This window comes from Physeter macrocephalus, chromosome 8 (assembly GCF_002837175.3).
Source record: "Physeter macrocephalus isolate SW-GA chromosome 8, ASM283717v5, whole genome shotgun sequence".
NCBI classification, from domain to species: Eukaryota; Metazoa; Chordata; class Mammalia; order Artiodactyla; family Physeteridae; genus Physeter; species Physeter macrocephalus.
Window position 1 is genome coordinate 93,684,987 of NC_041221.1, and position 20,252 is coordinate 93,705,238.

The 20,252-nt window shown below is 39.0% G+C and overlaps 1 protein-coding gene across 2 annotated transcripts in view; it reads right to left on the reverse strand.

Annotated features, from left to right (window-relative positions):
• KIAA0825 (KIAA0825 ortholog) overlaps positions 1-20,252 on the reverse strand; it is a 467,916-nt gene that overhangs the window by 274,164 nt on the left and 173,500 nt on the right. For both annotated transcript variants that reach the window (XM_024123740.2, XM_055086663.1), the window contains one exon: positions 9,684-9,823. In XM_024123740.2, the coding sequence (XP_023979508.1) occupies positions 9,684-9,823 (140 nt within the window). The remainder of the gene's footprint in view (positions 1-9,683; positions 9,824-20,252) is intronic.

Below are 20,252 nucleotides of genomic sequence, written 5' to 3' on the forward strand. Positions count from 1 at the left end.
GGGCAAGTCTCTTTAGTGAATAGAGAAAAGAAGAGCACTTCCTCAGTTATCATTAGGGATGACAATTCAGGGTTTTTGACTGACAGACTGACAGCCAAAATCCATTTCCTTTTAACTTATTCCCAAGCATGTCCACGTGTTGAATTGGACAGCCTATTATTTTTTTTCTTTTTTACGTGAAGACTTAACATGTTTGAAGATCACTATCCTGCCTCCTCTAGTTCTTTTCTTCTCCAAGTTAGACATACCCAGTTTATTTAAGCAAGGCATGGCCTGGTTTTTTTACTTAACATCTTAGCACTTTTCACTCTTCAGTGGGCACTCTCCATTTAAGCAGCCTGTGCCAAAAAAAGACCACTAAGCATAAGTGCATTATTGGTCCAAATTCTGCAACTGGCAGCCCTAAGGAGTAGGAGGCAAGTTTTGAGCTCCACCTGGGCTCCTGAATAAGCACAAAGTCCACAGAACGTGAAACTGAGTTAAAGCTATTTCAAAGAGAAATTCCTTCTGTAAGGCAGACACCAAGCCTATCTGTCCAGCAGGAATGGTCCCTCTAACTTCTTAAGTTAAAGAGAATGGGCTGTTTAACTTCTCTCCCATGGTCTCTGAAAAAAGCACCTTGCTAGGTCTATGTGCAGGTCCTCATGCCACATGACCACCTTGCAGAGAAGTGATAGAGCCACTGTGGGCGCTTGGGTGCTGCACAATATTCTAGAACAAGGGTTGGCAACTATAGCCCAGGAGGCATGTCCAGCCTGATGCCTGTTTCACTAAGGTCCACAGCTAAGAATGGTGTTTACATTTTCCAATCGCTGAAAAACATCAAAAGTAGAATATGGGGCTTCCATGGTGGCACAGTGGTTGCGCGTCCGCCTGCCGATGCAGGGGAACCGGGTTCGCGCCCGGGTCTGGGAGGATCCCACATGCCGCGGAGCGGCTGGGCCCGTGAGCCATGGCCGCTGGGCCTGCGCGTCCGGAGCCTGTGCTCCGCAATGGGAGAGGCTGCAGCAGAGGGAGGCCCGCATAGAATATGATTTGTAACACACAAAAATTATGTGAAATTCAAATTTCAGTGTCCATAAATAAAGTTCCATTGGAATACTGGTGATGGGGTTCAGGAATGCTACCCCCAAATATGGCACCTTGGCATATTTAATATTTTAAGCTGAAGGAGCTTGAGAAAAGAGGAGAAGCAGGAAGGTCACTCTGAACTTCCCCCTACCCTTCTCCCCTGAAACAGGTCATGAAACCCTCACCTCAGAGGTGCCCGCCCTATACCAGGAGGAAAGGTGCATCCTTATCTCTGAAGTCAAAACGATGCTGAGAAGAATCCTAGCAAATAAGCCTTGCTAAGTTTCCCCCAATTTGTTACACTTAACCTCATACTCCTTGACGTATCATATTTCTCCACAACTGTCCATTCTTCATTAAACCTAGCATAAAGATATTTTCTGTTTCTTTGGATATTCATTTCCTTATGAAGTCTCTTGTGTCATGTAAAACATATTAAATAAATTTGTATGCTTTTATCCTGTTACTCTACCTTTGTGAGTTTAATTTTCAAACCCAGCCAGTGACCATAAGAAAGCTGAGGAAAACTTTTTCCTCCCCTGCACAGCCATGTCATTTGCTTATGTACGGTCTGTACCTGCTATAATGGTAGAGATCGGTAGTTGTGATAGAGACTGTGTGGCCTACAAAGCCCTCTATCTGTAGTCCATCTGGCCCTCTATAGAAAAAGTTTGCTGACTCTTATTCTAGAATACTGGAAGAAAGCATACATATATTCCAAACATCTAATACTACATAAGGACATCTTCCGTCTATTCCCAAATAACTCACAAGCAAAAGTAGGTGTTAGCTCTTCAAGCAGCCTTTCTTCATCACCCAATCCATCACTCTTATCAGTCACTCTGTTTTAGAAAAGCACCTCATGGTACTTATTAGAAACTAAACTTATCTAATTTTTACATATATTTTTTTACTTTATAACGTCTGTCCTCCCCATGTTTCCCCAGCAATGAATCCCCCGGAATATGAAGGCAATACGACATCGTTTACCACTATATCTCCATCTGAGAACAGTGTCTTGTACCTAGTTGATGCCCATTAAATATTAGTTGAATAGAGAATGTTTATAAAATCGTGACCCAACATTTTTAGAAATTAATTCAGAAGGATATTATTTCTTATTTCTAGGAATAAATGTTCCACAAAGTCTCATGTTTTCATTTTAGAATTTATTTAAAAACAATAGATATACTTTCATGAAACAATAGCTCTTCATTCTTCTAACAAGGATCACTCATTAAACACCAAGTACGCAATTTGCTCAATTTCTCTGTATCTAAGTTTCCTCATTTGCAAAAGTCCTAATGATCCAAGGGTCATAAATGAAATAATACGTTAAATCACTTTGAGTTGTTGGGGAAAAGATGCTACATAAATTCATGATAATAATATCACTCATAATATAATGCCAAATCATTTACATGCTAACACTAGAAGCACATTAACTACTGAAGAAGAAACATGTTCCTATAGATATATTAGACATTTTCTAGGTGCCAGGAAGAGACAGAATATAAAAAATTTCAGCCACTGTCAAGCCGTATTAGATCTGATTCTGTGTAGGTGAAGCATCATAGCAAAATTCATATTACCAATCTCTCAAGCTATATACAAAGGTTCTCAAGAAGTGCTATAATATATAAAACTTGGGAATATTTATTTGGTCCAGTTCTCATCTTCACACCCATGACAGCTGCTAAGGCAACATCTTTTCAGGCCAAAGATGTCAAAGGGGAAACCCTCCTCCTGGAGACAAATTTATGCTTGGATGGAGGGGAGAGTTACTGAGAAGCTGAGGGAGAGACCACTGCATGGAGAGCACAGGAGGAGTGATGAGAGAAGAAAAATATATCAAGCATATTTTTCCAGACGGTGTAAAAGAAGAAAAGAATCTAATAGAAATTAAGTACCTACTAGGTGTCAAAAAATGGTGCTTTATGTTTATTTACTTTTTTTAATTAGGTTTTTTTTTTAAATTTATTTATTGGGTTGTGCCAGGTCTTAGTTGTGGCAGGTGGGCCCCTTAGTTGCGGCTCCAGGACTCCTTAGTTGCGGCAGGTGGGCTCCTTAGTTGTAGCATGCGAACTCTTACTTGGGGCATGCGTGTGGGATCTAGTTCAGGGATTGAACACGGGCGCCCTGCATTGGGAGCGTGGAGTCTTATCCACTGCGCCACGAGGGTAGTCCCTATTTACTTTTTTAAACCTCAAAATAAACACATAAGGTCATTATTAGTACCCTAATTTAGAAATGGGGAGACTGAAGTTTAGACAGATCACAACGCTAATGAATGAAGTAGAATTTTTTCCTGGAAATTTCATTCATTCACAAATACTTTCTATACACCTTCTATGTGCTCAGTACCAGTCTCAAGTGTCAAGAACCAAGCCAAGTACTGGGGAACAATGATGAGCTGTCCCTGCCCTTCTGGAGCTTGCAATGGCTGACACAGGGATTAAATACGCAATTATGTCATTTAACCTTTCACTTAAAATTGTGACGAGTGTTACGAAAGGAATTATGGTGGGACGTTATGGGATGATCAAAGATGACTTCCTAGGAAGTAATACTGAAGCTAAAAGATGATTATCAGTTGCCAGGAAAATGAAAAGGAAGAAGATTCTAGGCTCAAAAAAATAACATTTCAAAGGTTCTGTAACAGGAAAGAACGTGGAATTTGGGCCAATTAATTGAAAGGTCACTGGTGTTGGAGCATCTGCCTCTTTTCTCAAGATACTTCTACAGGGACATTGCTATTATAAATATACAAATCTAAGATGCACAACCTAGACCAGAATACGCATGTTAAGCTTGCATGGACCCGATGCTGGACAAGTCAGCCATTGCCAGAGCACAATGGGCATTGCTTGTGTCTTAAGGATTAGGGTCTGTACTCTGTAAGTAGTGGGCAGCCACTAAAGGATTTTAGCAGGAGAGTGACATAATCAGTTCTGTATTTGAATAAGACCAAGCTTTCTGAGTTCTGTGAACATTCTGACAAAATGGATTATAAATAATCTTAAGTAAATTATGTCTCTTTAAAAGAATAATACATTGGAAAGACAAAGCACACGCCCAAATTTTTTGCCATCTATAGTAACAGATACCTTGTTCGATGGCCTTGCTACTCAAAAGGTGGTCCAGGGACTAGCAGCATTACCTGGGAGCTTGTTAGAAATGCAGAATCTCAGGTCCCACCCAAGACCTACTGAATCAGAATCTGCAGTTTTAACCAGCTCCCCAGGTAATGTTTTTGCACTGTAAAAGTCCAGAAGCCTTGCTTTACATAACCATACCCTACAACCACCCTACCCTCATGGAGACTCAGCACAGACCCTAGATGATAACTGTTTCTGGCACTGTAATAATTCTATGGAGACCACTGATATTCTAGGCTAGTCTGTCATCATTCGCGGATAGGATCCTTGGTTGGAAAGACTAATGCAAGAAAACACAAATATGATTCTACTGTTCTCGGTAAGAACAGGGTACAAATCCACCAAAGAAAAATATACTGAACAAATAAGAATACAGATGTTGTCACTAGTGAAAGCAGGCAAGGACATTGAAGTTAGGTGCGCTAAGGGTACCAAGAGGGAGCATATTTTTACTTTTGGTCACTTCCTTCAAGACAGTCATGAAGCAGCACTTTGGTCATAAATACTTATACAATGAAACTCACACACACACATAATGTACAACAAAACACCAAGCTTCTGCCACAATATTCCTCATTACCCCAAAGATCAAGAAAACATTAACCATAAAGTCAGAGAATTTGCATTGATTAATTCATTTTAAGTCAACCAAGCCTTTGTAGTGGTGGCAGCCATTTATTTAGAATTTTCTGTAGGTCAGTTTCTTGACTATCTTTTGGCACTTTGTTACAAGGTTGAAAAGTACAGATTGTACTAGCAAAATTATCCAGGACAGAGGTTCCTGATAGTTCTCATAAATTGTGCAACCCTGCAATTTTGTAAACTTTCTGTGGCTCTGCCAGGATGCGGTACAGGTGTGGTGGGTGAAAGCACAGTCTCTGCACACCGGCTGTCTGAATCAAATCCTGCTTTGCTGATTATTAGCTGTGTGACTTGGACAAATGACTTGATTTCTCTGTGTCTCACTTTCCTCATCTGTAAAATGGAGATGATAATTGTACCTACCACACAGAGTTTGTTTTGAGGATTCAGTGAGTGAACACATTTAAAGACTTAGAAGCCGTGTCTAGAGCATGTTAAATATTACGTGTTTGCTAGTTGGTTGTGGTTGTTATGTTATTACTGAAAATCACCAGAAGCCAAGACGTTTCACTGAGAATCATTCTTGAGGCAATGGGCAAAGGAAAGAAAGTTAGTGACACTTCATTCAAATGTCACTAGCAGGAAAAGGCTACCTGCTAACAATTGGGAAATTGCCAAATATTTGTTCTTTTGATGCCACAAGTAAGAAACTGGTTAAGGCCATGTGGCCTCAGTGAGGTAATGTCAAAACAATTGCCCTGGGTTTTTAACGTCACTAATCCCAAATAGTGTCTTACAAATTTAAAATCTTCTATAAACATTTGTAGTTGAGAGGTTTTCTTTCCTTCAAATTTAGGATGGCCCATCTTAAAAATAAAACCAATAAACATTACCTTCTCATGCCCATTGAACCTTATCCAAGCTTCCTAGAAGCTTGCAGCCTATGATTTTTTTATTATTAATGAATAAATTAAAATTTTCCTATTCATTCATTTATTAAATTTTAGTATTTTCTGACCTTCCGTGAAGTTGTATCTCATATTACAAGAAAGTTATTTCCATATATGCTCAGCTGATTCTTTTTAAAATAAATAGAAATTCTGATAAATCATTTTCATAGAGCAAGACCAAAAGCTACAGATATAAAAGAGATAAACCTCATATATTTTAATCTTTATAATATATGGTTGTCTATCAAGAAAAAATCTCTACCTAACAGAATTTAATAATTGCTTATTGGATGAAGAGGACCTTGTTTTAAAATATGTACAATAAAAATATGTATTTAGGGACTTCCCTGGTTGTCCAGTGGCTAAGACTCCGTGCTCCCAATGCAGGGGTCCTGGGTTCGATCCCTGGTCAAGGAACTAGATCCCGCACGCATGCCGCAACTAAAGAGCCCACACGCCTCAACTAAGAGCCTGCATGCCGCAACGAAGATCCTACATGCGGCAACGAAGATCCCATGTGCCACAAATAAGACCTGATGCAGCCAAATAAATAAAAATAAAAATATGTATTTAAAATCTCTATTCTTATTCCTGAGTCAATTTAACAAAAGTTAAATTTTATCAATTAGACCAAAAAGACACTATTTATAAAGGAGAACTCTCACATAAAAAGCCCAATAGTTAAGATGCTTGAAACACCTAATCAGCATATTTTACTCTAAAATTTTGCTTTCCTAAAAATATGATCAAACTTCTAAATAACCAAATGGTGTTCAATGAAAACAAAATCTCAGAAAAAATATTACGTATGTATTTTTAGGTGCATAATAATTTCCATCTTAGTCTAGTTAATAAGATTCCCTGAATATACTGTTTCTTTTTTTTTTTTTTTAACATCTATATTGGAGTATAACTGTTTTACAATAGTGTGTTAGTTTCTCCTTTACAACAAAGTGAATCAGTTATACATATACATATGTTCCCATATCTCTTCCCTCTTGCGACTCCCTCCCTCCAACCCTCCCTATCCCACCCCTCTCGGTGGTCACAAAGCACAGAGGTGATCTCCCTGTGCTATGCGGCAGCTTCCCACTAGCTATCTAATTTACATTTGGTAGTGCATATATGTCCCTGCCACTCTCTCACTTCGTCACAGCTTACCCTTCCCCCTCCCCATGTCCTCAAGTCCATGCTCTAGTAGGTCTGTGTTTCTAAATTAAAGTGACAAAGTTTCTACTGCAGCTTAATAAGTCAATCAATCGATTAGTAAATTCTGTCACTTCATCCTTACAGTATTTGAAGTAGCTAATAAAATTCAATACAAGACAATACCAAAGCAGTTATGTAACCCTGATCAAACACCTAACAACCTTTGCAAAAACTGATAGATATTTGAGCAGGTTGGGTAAATACACTTCTGTATTCCGTAAGAACCAGAACTCAAGGAGATACAATACAGTACCTTTAATAACCTGTAAGTCCCTCAAAAACAAAATCATGTTATACGTACAAAAGGTAGTTGTAATATTTTTGGTAAGTAAATGTGGAATTTCTTTGTAAGAAAACATGGTTAAATATTCATTTAACCACAGTTGCTATTCCTGTACTTAGTGACTATATATCAGTATAGTCCGATGTTTGATCGCAATTCTTTTTCCAGGCTGTTCTATATAACTCTATCAAGAGGAAACCATTTCTCTTCTGGGACCATGCCCATGAGTTTCATGAGTTATATTAGAGTAACTCTCCAGCCATGTCAGATACTATCTGTGTTGTGTAGTCACCTTGCCTGAAAGCTCAGATTATAAAGTTTAATGGAAGCTCCATATTTTATATTCTAATGGATCACTGGCCAATCACTGGACTTTTTCTGTAAAAAGCACTGTGTTAGCTTGAGGAGGAATATGAAAATAAAAATCTATGATCAGCACTAATTACCTAGCTGGAAAGAACAGTTAAATGCATGTGCACTGGGGTGTCCTGGTTGATTCAGCCTGAGAGTGGACAGATTACAGCTTTTGCAGATACCCCTGGTCCACTCCAGGATTTAATCTGCAAGAGTATTTGTATAGAAGTTTAGGGGAAAGAAAGCTCCAGCTGGGTTCAGAATCCTGGGTTACCCACCATTTATCAAGTACATGTGTCTCTTGGCAAATAACATTATCTTAAACTCTAACGTTATTTTTAACATGATGAAAATAATTATATTTACTTTATAAGGTTTTAAGAATCACAGTGCCTGACACCTAATAAGTAAACAATATATGTTGGCTACTTGAGCAATTCGTTTCCCTAGCACCTGTTTTCCCTTTAGGAGAGTGGACTTATAGATATTGAAGGTAAAGATAATGTTTTCAGTTCAACTCTGTACGATTTAAGGCCCACAGAGTATGGCTTGGGGGCTAAGAGAATAAAGTCAGATTCAGGGTTTCGAGGAGAGGTAACCTCTGAACTTCTCCTTGGAACACAGTGACACTGGAGCAGTTGTAGTGACCTTTGGCACCACAAGATTTTATGAATTTGAGAGCACCAGGAGAGAAGCAAAGGGCTCAGTAGTGAGGCACTTCCCCTAAGTGGCTTTTGGGAAGCAAACATCAAGGTGTACGGAAGAGAAGAATATGGGGAACTGGTCATAAGCAGATCTGAAAAACCAAAAATTCCAGAATTGACTGGAACAATCTGGACTGGGAATGCTATGAACCTCATTTGTATACCAACAGGCTGGTCGGGCCTGGTAACATTTGCCTCATTCATATACAAATATAATAACAATACAAGGCAGAGTAAGCTAAGGGCAGCAGCCACCATAACAGACACTGTGAAGTTCAGGGGAGGGAGGGAGACATCAGTGTGAGCTACAGTGTTCAGAGATCTGGAACATCAGTGGCCTTTGCCCATTGGTGGAGGCTGGGTTGTCTATGGAGGGTCTTTCAAGGAGGAAAAATGGGTGAGCCAAGGTGTGGAAGGGGCATGTGCATGGGGCTTTGGGGACAATGGCTGAAATGGGTGTGTGTGTGTGTTTGTGATTGCGCGTGCGTGCGCACACGTACACAAGAGAATAGTGGGGAAAAAGCTTACAAAACTAGTCTGGGGCCATATTTGAATGGCCAAAGGACAGGGATTTGTTCCTGTAGGTGATGGGGAACTAGAGAAAAAAGATTTTGATTAGAGAAAACTATACTGAAACTAGTGATTGATAAAAATTAATCTGGCTACACGTGTAGTATAGAACAGAAGAAATGTGTAGGGGTATGTGAAGATGGTTAGAAAACTCTTTACAGATGTAGCAGGAGAGCTGTAGGATATACTGTGAGACTGGCATAACATTACTTACCATTTTCTAAAAGAGTACTTACAGGGGAAAAAAGAAAGTCTAATTAAGAGAAGTATGGTCTTCTATTACTCCTCAATTTCCATTCATAATTTTCTCCTGATTACTTCTCCATGCCTCAGTGGATATGGCTGTAAGCCATGCTTGCTTGTTCATAAGTTATATAATCATTCTTCATGATCCACTGAAATGTCTAATGTGGCTCCAAAGCAATCTCTCTCTCCCTTTCTCTCTCTCTTGCTCTCTCAGGTCTAACTGATACTTCTGTTTTGGACATATAACTGTGTTCCCATAATATTCTTAGGCATTTCAAACCCCATATATTGATATATTTCTATATTATGATAGTTTATGATAGGACAGTATTATATAAAAATATTTTTTGCCCTCATTCAGAATCCCTGAAAAAAATCTTTCCAATAGGTTTATAAAGTTACTCAATATTTTGCCTGCTGCTAACCCCACTGACTATTGATATAATGCAGTTGGTTTCATCCCCCTCTGCCAACATTCAAGTAGGAAAAAAAATTCCATTCAACTTGAGCAATGACTGGGTTTTTTCAGGACATTCTCATAACTACAAATACTCACTTGAGCTCTTTAGCAAGATTCTCAGTAAAAGACCATCATGATGCAGTAGGGTTTCCAGAAGCAGGTTCCAATTACAGCCTGGCTGGGATAAGAGCAGTTTCAGTTGACCCTCGGCTGTCAATCGTCCAGCTGATGGAGTCCTTTCAAAATGCAAGATAAAGATGGAGTAATGAAGTTAATTTATCTATGAAATTAATAGCTTTAAAGTACAAATGTAATGCTAACTCCTTTAAATGTCAATTCCTCCCAGATTACTGTGAAAATGCTTTCATGCTTGCTTACTTTAGGGCTGCTCAGGGAAGGAATTACATTTAATCTCTACTAGCTAAAAGCAAATTAACATTTGGTAACCTGCCAAATTTAAAACTGATACAAAATAACCATGTGTATATTTCATGGAACTATGTCTGTTTTAGCTTCATGGAGCAAATAAAAATTATTTATGCATTTTTTAATGCATTTATTTGTTCATTCAACAAATACATGAGTGCCTACTATGTGCTATTAACTTCTTTCATTATTCATGGAGAGAAGTTACAATGTGTTTTGGCTACTAATTTGCCATGTACTATGATTGCTGATAAAATGAAAGGATTTCAAAGCTTCTGTCAAAGGTCAACCATAATCTAATTATTTAATATGTAAAGCCTTAAATCAACATGCAATTATCAGAACCACTCTAACAGTCACACTGCTACCTACTTGGGTAATCAGTTTATCAAAGAGAAATAATTCCAAGGCAAATAAGCTTCTACTTGGGAAATTATAATCAGTGTTGAATAGAAAATTAAAATCAGGTCCCCCACATCACCACATTAATTTACCAATGAATCTGTAAGAGATAAGGAAATAAGGTAGAACCTGAACACTGATAACATTATTCGCTTTTTCCTTCTAAAGTCTCAAGGTTTAGACTGGCTAAAGGTCACAGCATCTGATATCAGCTTACAACTACAACAAAAAAAGGGCAGGAAATGACCAAACTCAATCTGATTGTGGAGATAAGGGTTGTGGGACTAGACTGGCACTGGGAAGGAAAGATGAGATTGAGAAATGTAAAGGTGTGAATGAGAAGACCATATGCTTTAGCGTGGAAGAAAGCAGAACAAAGAGTGTCGCTGAGAGAGACGATTTGCAGCATCATTTCCAGATGAAATGTACTGAGTGGTGAACCACCATCATAGTCCAGAGCAAAGGTTTCCAAAGCTTGGGCCCTGGACCAACAGCATCAGCATCACCTGAGAACTTGTTTTTGTTTTTTTTTAAATAAATTTATTTATTTTATATATTTATTTTTGGCTGCATTTGGGTCTTTGTTGCTGCGTGCAGGCTTTCTCTAGTTGCGACGAGCGGGGTTTACTCTTCGTTGCAGTGCATGGGCTTCTTACTGCGGGGGCTTCTCTTGCTGCGGAGCATGGGCTCTAGGAGCGCTGGCTTCAGTAGTTGTGGCACACAGGCTCAGCAGTTGTGGCGCACGGGCTTAGTTGCTCCACGGCGTGTGGGATCTTCCCAGACCAGGGCTCGAACCCGTGTGCCCTGCATTGGCAGGCGGCTTCTTAACCACTGTGCCACCAGGGAAGCCCTGAGAACTTGTTAAAAATGCAAATTCCCAGGTCTTACCCCATCAGAAATTCTGGGAATGGGCCCCAGAAATCTGTGTTTTAACAAGCCCTCTCCAGGAGATTCTGATGCACACTAATGTCTGAGAACCACTGTGGAAGGCAGTGCTTTCTGGAGCACAGGTAGCAGGGACAGGCCTAGTTGGTATTATCTTTCCTGCCTCTGTGCCTTTGTGCCCATACAGGTCCACCTTGGCTGCTACCTGGGCAGCAACCTCCACATGACCCTGTACTTAATCTTACCCATCCTTCAATTTGCCACAAAAATATCACTTTCTCTGTAGAGCCTTCACTAAAACTTTCTCTCCATAGCAGTCTATCTCTGAATTAAAGAACTTATGGCAAGTATGCAGATTTTAGCACTTTATTATTTCATCAATTAAAGCTTTATCTCTCCACTCAGATTCAAGCCTTGCGAGCACACTTGTTTTACACCCCAAAGCTCTTACCAATGAACTAAGCGCATTTAAGGCTCTGTAAATGTTAGCTGATTGACTCATATGCTCATAAATGGGTAGATAAACTCTTAAAAAAAAAGAGGATGCTTTGCCAAAATGCTGGTTTAAACAAAAGTGAGAGGATCTGAAGATGTAAAATGAAATTTCAAAGCATCTCCCCTTTGGTTTCACTTGGGGCATTTGGAACATCTCACAACCTTATGATGCACAAAATCACCTGAACTTTGGACCAACTCAGGCTTCCCATGTGAGACTCTGATAACATAACTCAAAACGGAGAAACTCCCTGGCAATTGGTGAGGCAGTGTTAGCTAGGAAAACTTGTGCCCTAGATGGGTGGTGGGGAGAGAAGCGGGGAATTATTTAACCCTCAGACCAGAGGAAACAGGTCTGTCAGTTCAGCAGCTCTGAATTCCTTTGGGTATTCCCAGATTGGTCTGGCTCTTGCAGTAATTCCCAACATGGTGCCAAAGGAAGAATCCACTAGGTGAGCCTTCTGGACTGAAACACTGAAGAAGATCCTCACAATGGCTGTCCCTGTTTCTATCCTAAACCCCAACTGCTGACTTCAAGAAACTTGCTTGGGGTCTGGTAGATGAAAAGCAGCTAGTTGGTAGTAAGCTGTGTATTAAAATTGACTTAGTTTTTGAACATTTCCTACCTATGTATTTTGCTTGAGTTGAGTGCTGACTTAAGGATACATTTAATGAACTGAACGATCCAGTTTGATGGAGTTTAGAAAAGGAAGGGGATTGTTGAGAGACAATTTGAAGAAGGAAGACAGGGGCCAGTTCATAGAGGGCTTCATTAGCCAAGGTGGGGACTTTGGACCTGTTGAAGAATGTAAGGCAGATGAGTTTCCTGACCTGGCTGCAGTATGGAGAGTGAATTGGAGGGAGGGTAGTGTTTTTGCTCAGTCCTTTAGACATGTAATAAGACAAAATAATTTGAATGTCATTTCATACCACTTATTTGAATACCTGGTTATAAATAAAACCTCTCATTTACCAGATGGGAAGCTGTTTGTTGAAATGTACCTCAATTCTTGGATCTTTCAACTTATCACAGATTTTGAAATGTACAGTAGAATGACTCACTATAAGGAAAAATAAAAGATTACAAACATTCCTCAATCACTAAGCTCCGAGTAATAAATGCATTGAGGAGTCGGCACTGGGCATATGGAGAAGCATATGTTCCCTCATCCTTTGAGCTGGTGGAGCTGTGAAAGTGAGATTAGCCTTACAAAAAATGACAGAAAAGGAAATTTTTAATATATGTATATATGTATCAAATATGTACATGTTGACTTCCACTATAATACAAAGAAGAGAACAAAATGTATAAATCCACTGGAATGCATAAATCTTGTATTAGGAGACAGGACAAATTTATGGCTGGGTTATATCAGGCTTATACTCTAATTAGTGCTGCACTTCTGGGGCATGAAAAGGCCTAAGGAATTTTTCAAATCCAGGCAACGTTGGGGTTCAATCATTATTAGTTTACGAAACTAACAAATGATTTTTATAGAATCATTGTTCAAAATCTTGGCTGTATTTGGGTGTGTTTACTTTATGAAAACTTATCAAGTAGTTCACTTGTAATTTCTGCAGTTTTTTAGTATGTGTTCACACTGCAGTAGAAAATTTAAAAAATCTTAGCCCTGTCAGTGCACTATGGCTTGACTTCCAACCACAGTTGTGTGTGTAGGGCACAGGGCAAGCAAACACTCTGTAGGAGGTTCAGACTGCAATAAGAGTAGCCTCACTGCTCAGGTCACATGACCTTGGGAGTCACTGCTCCTACCATATACTTAACATGCAGAAGCTGTCAGACTAGGGGAACATTGGAATGGACTCTGAAATGCACAGCTTGGGGATAACACCGAGCAGTGTTGGGCACTGTTCTTCAACACTTGGTATTTACTTTAAATGAACAGCCATTACATGGTTCTATGTCCCTAAGAGAAAAACCATATGGGTCCAGGAGCCACAGGTTGAAAGTTCTCTCCGAAGGATACTAGAAGCCACCTCCTCACCAGAGTTCCTAATTATCCACTAGGAATTTAATTTGTGTTTTCCATTCCCATAACTCCCCATAGGCTCTGGAGGAGTGGAGGTCCTGGTTTCTGTGGTGGGGTGACTTGCGAAATGCACACCTCTACCAGGGGACCATGAAGAATTCCACTAAACCTAATGTTATAGCTGCCTTCTAGTTATTTTTGGATTCCCATGCCAAAAGTCTAGCAGGCAAAGAAAGGAGCTACTATATTGGTAAGGGTAATAACCCTGATTATCACCGAGGAGCTAGGGTTGCTACTGCATGGTGAGCAGGGAGGAGTATGTCTGTAACTCAAGGGATTCACCAGGGCATCTCTTGATGCTCTCATGACTGGTAATAACCGTAAATAGGTGACCAAAGTAACCACATTCTGATAAGGGAATGGTAGTTATCGTTCAACATCTCGAGGATGAAGGTCTGTGTCTATGCTAGGAAAGCAACATACGCCAGCAGATGTGATGACCGAGGGTAAGGGGAAGATAGAATAAGTGGTAGAGGAATGTAATGATGATTAGCATTTGCAGACTCAGGAATAATGGAAGCAGGAGACACTCTAACTTTTCCCATTAACTCAACCATAATAAAACTTTTTTTTTTTTTGACCAGCCATCACCTTGAAGAATCAATGATAAGGCCCAGAGAACTTAACATCAATAATGAGTGGATTTCAGTGGTGCAAGGGTTAGAACAAATGTCAATGTCCCCACATCCTCTTGCCCTTACCACTCAGTTGACAATGGCCTGCCCTTTTGCTGTCAAAACCTGCATTTCTCTACCTTCCAGAAAGACAGGTTGGAAGTGCCAGCAAATTAACACCTCCAGAGCAGCCTTCAACCAACGACGGATGAAAATTGCTAATAAATTCCTCAGCATCCTTGTTGCCCTGGCGGGAAAACTCTGAGATGTGCCTTTCCCACTGGCTCCAAGAATTTCCTCTGAAGGTATAAGTTCCAGTTACTCCTATGGTAGTTGGCTTGATTACACTAGTCTTTATTTGCTGTCTTTCTTTCTTTGTCTCACTTATTCATTCCACTCTAGTGTTTCGTCCACTTAGAAAATAAACTAATTTCACTTCAATCCTTGTCTCAGGGTCTGCTTCTTGGGGAAACGCAAAATAACACATGCATGGAGACACTTAGGACTCATCTCACTTAATGTATGTTTCAGGAATATTGGGAAAATAGTCCAAGGTCATTTAGTTAATAAATATGGCAACTGGACTTTGAACCCAGGTTTTTCTGACTTCAGAACCCATGATTATTTCACTACTCCATGTTTCCTTCCATTCAACCTGGTTGATATTTGGTGGGTAAGTTGCATTTTCCAGCATTGAGGATGTTTGGCTCTATTCAACCTCCTGATTGAGGATACCATGTTTTTGACTCAAACTCAGGTTTGTGGTCTCAAGGCTGATTCCCAAATTGGAGCCATGTTATTTAAGGTATCTAGGGACTGATTTTGACCAGATGGTTCCTGTCATGGATTATTGGGCCAAATTTATACCAGAAACCATAAGTTACATGATTCAGAGAACAAAGGCAAGGGCATAACTAAAGAGAAACTGAGAGTGAAAGCCCTAAAGTGGGATAATGAAAGCAGAGGAGGAAAAGCTCCATACTACTATACTACTTTTGCCTTTCCAAAACTAATCCTTCCAAATCTTTCTGGGAAGACAAATATTTAAAACAGTTCTAACATTTTCTCTTTAGTATCTGGGGAAAAAAGTTGAGGGGGGAAAACAAAAACCCAAAGTATTTTCTTCATCACTTTAATCAAGAATGTGCAAATTATATGTAGTTATAACATTGAAAATGTTTGCACACATTTTAATCTCTAAAATGGGTATAGCCATGTCTCTATGATATTTATAATTAGAGATGATTCAATGAATAGAAATAAGACAGGGTTCACCTGCACATTTATATATAGGATTTGCCTTGATTTTTAATAACTTTGTCCACTGAGGTAAACTGATACTCTTAAAGAGTCTCATTTTTTCAGAATTGATGGTATCCACACTACCTGGTATGCAACTTAAAGGATAGGCATTCAGCTTGTGAGGATGTGAATTATTTCTTGATTTTAGTAAATCAAACTTTTTCACTTGGGATGACCCCGTTTCTCAAAAATCACCCAAAGATATATTAGTGCCCCAAACTCATAGCCTTAGCTCCACACTTTAGTGTTACACAGGTTAATGTACCTTATTTCTAAAAATACATAAGAATCTAATTTTAATTTTAAAAATAATGTTGATATTACATGTCAACCATCACTTTTGGACTCCCCCAGAAGTGCTATTCTAGCACCTGAGTCAATAAGACACTGGAGACTACTAAATCACTCAACCATCCCTTTACAGGAGCAGAAGTTATCTCTCTGGAGCCTTTAACTATTATTGGTCCTTGTCTACCAGATAATAAATATCCTGTTACAGGAGTTCAAGAAAGGTCTCCCCTGGCATCACACTTCTGATAAGTGCAGAGAATCAATGAGAAAATGGTTCAATATTCTTTCCACTTTATCATACTTGGAGCTGGTCTTTTTAACATGTTTGGATAATTGATAAGACCTGCCACTTTCTGAAACATACAGCTCTTTACTAACACAGCAGTACTGAATGATTGTTTAGTAAGCACTTACGTGATGGGTGCCTTGTAGGCACGTTAGCTAATTAAATCCTCATAATTCTGCCATGACAATATCTCAGAAGCTAAGGGAAGAAGATGTTTCAAGATGGGGGAAGTAGACAATGGTATTATGTGCTGTTTTCAAGTAGATCAATAAGATCATACTGTATTTATGTCTCAAATTCCTCACAAAAATATAAACTATTTAACTAACTTTCCAAATCACAAAACTATACACACGTCTGCAAACCTTGTCTGTCTAATGTGAAAACCTATAGTTGTTTCTTATTATCTCATTGCTGGTTCCATTGCTATATTCTTATTTATATGATACCTTTAAACCATAATAGAAAAGGAAAGATATGTAGAGATATCTAGCTAGATCAAGTAACCAGCTCACCTGACGTTTTCACTTCTTTTAGTAACTGATCCACAAACATATGACTTTTTCTCTGAAAATCTTTTCAAAGATCCAGCTGCTTGGCCATCCACACTCTGGAACAGCCATGTTAGAGCTTTTTGGTGTTCAAAAGCTCCCGTTATTTCTCCCCTGACTGTTTGCTCCAGGTCAACGCTTGGCACCTCATCAGCGTACAAGTTCTCTAAGCTTTTCTCTTCAGTCCTACGGAACAGACTGACAGCAGCAGCTGGGAGACCAAAGTTCTCTTTTGTCCTCCTCCCCAGATGTTCACTCCTGAGGATACTAGAAGCCACCTCCCCAACAAGAGCTTTCTTCCCATCACTGAGCTTGACCACTCAGATCAAATGTTTGAAAAGAGTTAAAAGTACCATTTAATGTGGCAATATCTGAAACAATACTACAATAACTCATTTGTTCCTTAATTCACTTAGTCATTAAACCAATATTTGTTGGCTGATTTCTGTGTGCAAGCCCATGGAGACACAACAGGAAGTAAAAAAGAAGCTCATTGTTTTTACAGAATTCAGCAGGGAATACATGCATGGTTTAAATGGTCATACAAATAAAGATACAATTACAACTATAAAAACTCAATCAAGAAAAAGCAAAAGATGCTATTAGAAGATGTAGTGAGAAGAAGTAAGCTAGTCTTTGGGGTTGATGAAAGGCTTCCCTACAGAAGTCACACTGGAACTGAGATAGGAAGATACATTGACATTACTAGGTGAAAGGGGAAGAAGACCTTTCAGGGAAAGGGAAAAGCATGTGCAAAGACCCTGTGGCAGAATGGAACATTTCATGGTAAGGAAATGTAAAAAAGGTTAATGTGTGAGGAGCAAAATCACAGGGTAGTGTGGTATCAGAAGACGTTGCAGAGGAGGGTAAGCCACATCTATGTAGGTCTTACAGGCCATGGTAAATTTTTTGTGCATGCTTAAGGATAAAGGGGAATTCATGAAGGGCTGTGAGCTATAAGTGTGAAATGATAAAACTTAGTTTTGAAAATAGATTTTGGTTTGAGAAGTCTCTGGCTATAGTTTGGAGAATACTGGAGTCAACATATACACCGGAGGAAACCAAGGAGTCATTGCAGTAGTCAGGAGAGAGATGATGCACTAAGGCGAAGGTGGTACTATGGAGAGCAGATATTAGGAGCTAAAATTAATAAGAGTTAGTAATGAACCGGATCTAGTAGAAGAGAAAGAGGGAGGTATTCAGGTTGCCTTCTGGTCTCTGCTTTATACAATCACATGCAGGTACAAGTAATCAAAATGGGGGAAAATGAAAGCGGATCAGTTTGGAGGGGAGTATCCTAAGTTCAATTTTTGTCATGTTGAGTTTGAGGTGTCTCTGTGCTCATCAGGTATAAACCTGAAGAAGACATTCATGTACGATTCACACCCATGAATATATAGGTCTGTAGTCCTAGAAGAGATTAAAAGCAGAGATTTGAATTGGGGGCCACTTAAAAAGTACATGAAACCACAGACATGTGTGAGTTCACCTATAAAAGGTTCTATGATAGAATGCTAAAGATGTTCAATATTTAATGGCCGGGCCAAAGTAGATGAAGCTGCAAAGGAGACAGAGAAATTTTATTGGCTATCTCTCCCCTCACCACTTATACCTAGCATATGCCTTACTTGGAGAAAAATTTTTAAATGCATTTATTGAAAGAATGAATGAACACATCTTGGTAAACTGCATAAATGGGAAGACCCACATAGCATATAATATAATGAAGCCAAAGTAGCTTAATATTTAGGGAGGGGGAAAAAAGCATATAAATCCAAAACAGGATTACATTGAGTAAAACCATAATGGAAACAAAAGCATAGTAGAAAGAAACATCCACAGCTCAGAATGGACTGGCCATGAATCAAAACATCATGTTGTCATCATAAAAGAAAATGAGCAGTGTAAAATGAATGGACTGTTTACTCACACTGATTATGCTACTTGGATTCAGTGTCCATTTATGACCTCCTTAGCTAAGGAAGACCTGAAAAGTATTTGGAACTAGTATTTGAAAGAACCACAAGATGATGAAAGTTGGGAAAATAATAAAAAAAACTTTATAATGCAACAGTATAATTGACTAAGATAGTATTCTTTCTTGAACATTTATATGAAAGTACAGTGTGCTGTCATAGTATTAACACTGAGATTAATATATTCTCCACATGCCTTAGTTTAATCTAGCATGAAACTGATTACCCTTTCTAAATCAACTCACATTGTTAGCCTGTAACACTGCTAGGGATAATGAATATAGTATATTTTACTTATTGCTTTGAAAATACATACATTTTCCCTAAAGCAAACTCTTCTAAACTCTATTCCAGGAGTTCTAGGAGAACATGAAAAATTCTATTTTTACCAATTTATATACTTGGTAGGCATTCTCTAGTAACCCTATAGACAAATTTACGGGGCATACAACTATTTATGCATCTCTAACTCTTATTGTAAGTCTTAATTTAATGTCCTCCTTGCTCTGTTTCTTCCTTCTCACCTACTTTTAATTCATTATCTTAATATATTTAATACTATTAAAAGCCAACTTAAATCTTTCTGACACAATGCACATGTGTAAATAAATGAGCAAATAGGTGACTAAATTACTAAGATACGTCATAATATTAAATATTTTAGTCTCATCCTCACCCTTTCCAAAAAAAAAAGCATAATATATTTTTAGTTTATCATTCAACCCATGTGTATTTCCCTGAACAGTTCATTTTAGTTGCTAAGGTGAGGAATGGAGTTTTGGAGGATAATTTGAAGGTGAAAAACACACAGAAACAGCTGATTTATGTGAGGAAATGGATGGAAAGGTAAAGATTTTTAAGGTCACATGATGGTGGTCTAGGAATTCCCATTGCAATGTTTGACAAATGCAAATCAATAAGTTGAGTTATTTTGAAACTACTTTTATTGCTATCCTGGGTTCCTCTGTTCTGAACATGTTGGATCATGAATCACATGGATCATGTCTTTCTGTGCAGATTATATGGAACTGTTAGAGAGAATAACTGTCAGAAAGTCAGGGTAGAAGGGTTCATACTGTACTTGCATGGAGAATTTAAAAAGGCAAGAGAGAGAACCAAAGGCATTTCAGGAGAGAAAACTACATAAATAAAGGCTCAAAGTTGAGACTAAGCAATAAATAAAAGTTAAAATTGTAGAATAACTGTGTCTTAAAGACAAGGGAGGGCTTCCCTGGTGGCGCAGTGGTTGAGAGTCCGCCTGCCGATGCAGGGGACGCGGGTTCGTGTCCCGGTCCGGGAAGATCCCACATGCCGCGGAGCGGCTGGGCCCGTGAGCCATGGCCGCTGAGCCTGCACGTCCGGAGCCTGTGCTCCGCAACGGGAGAG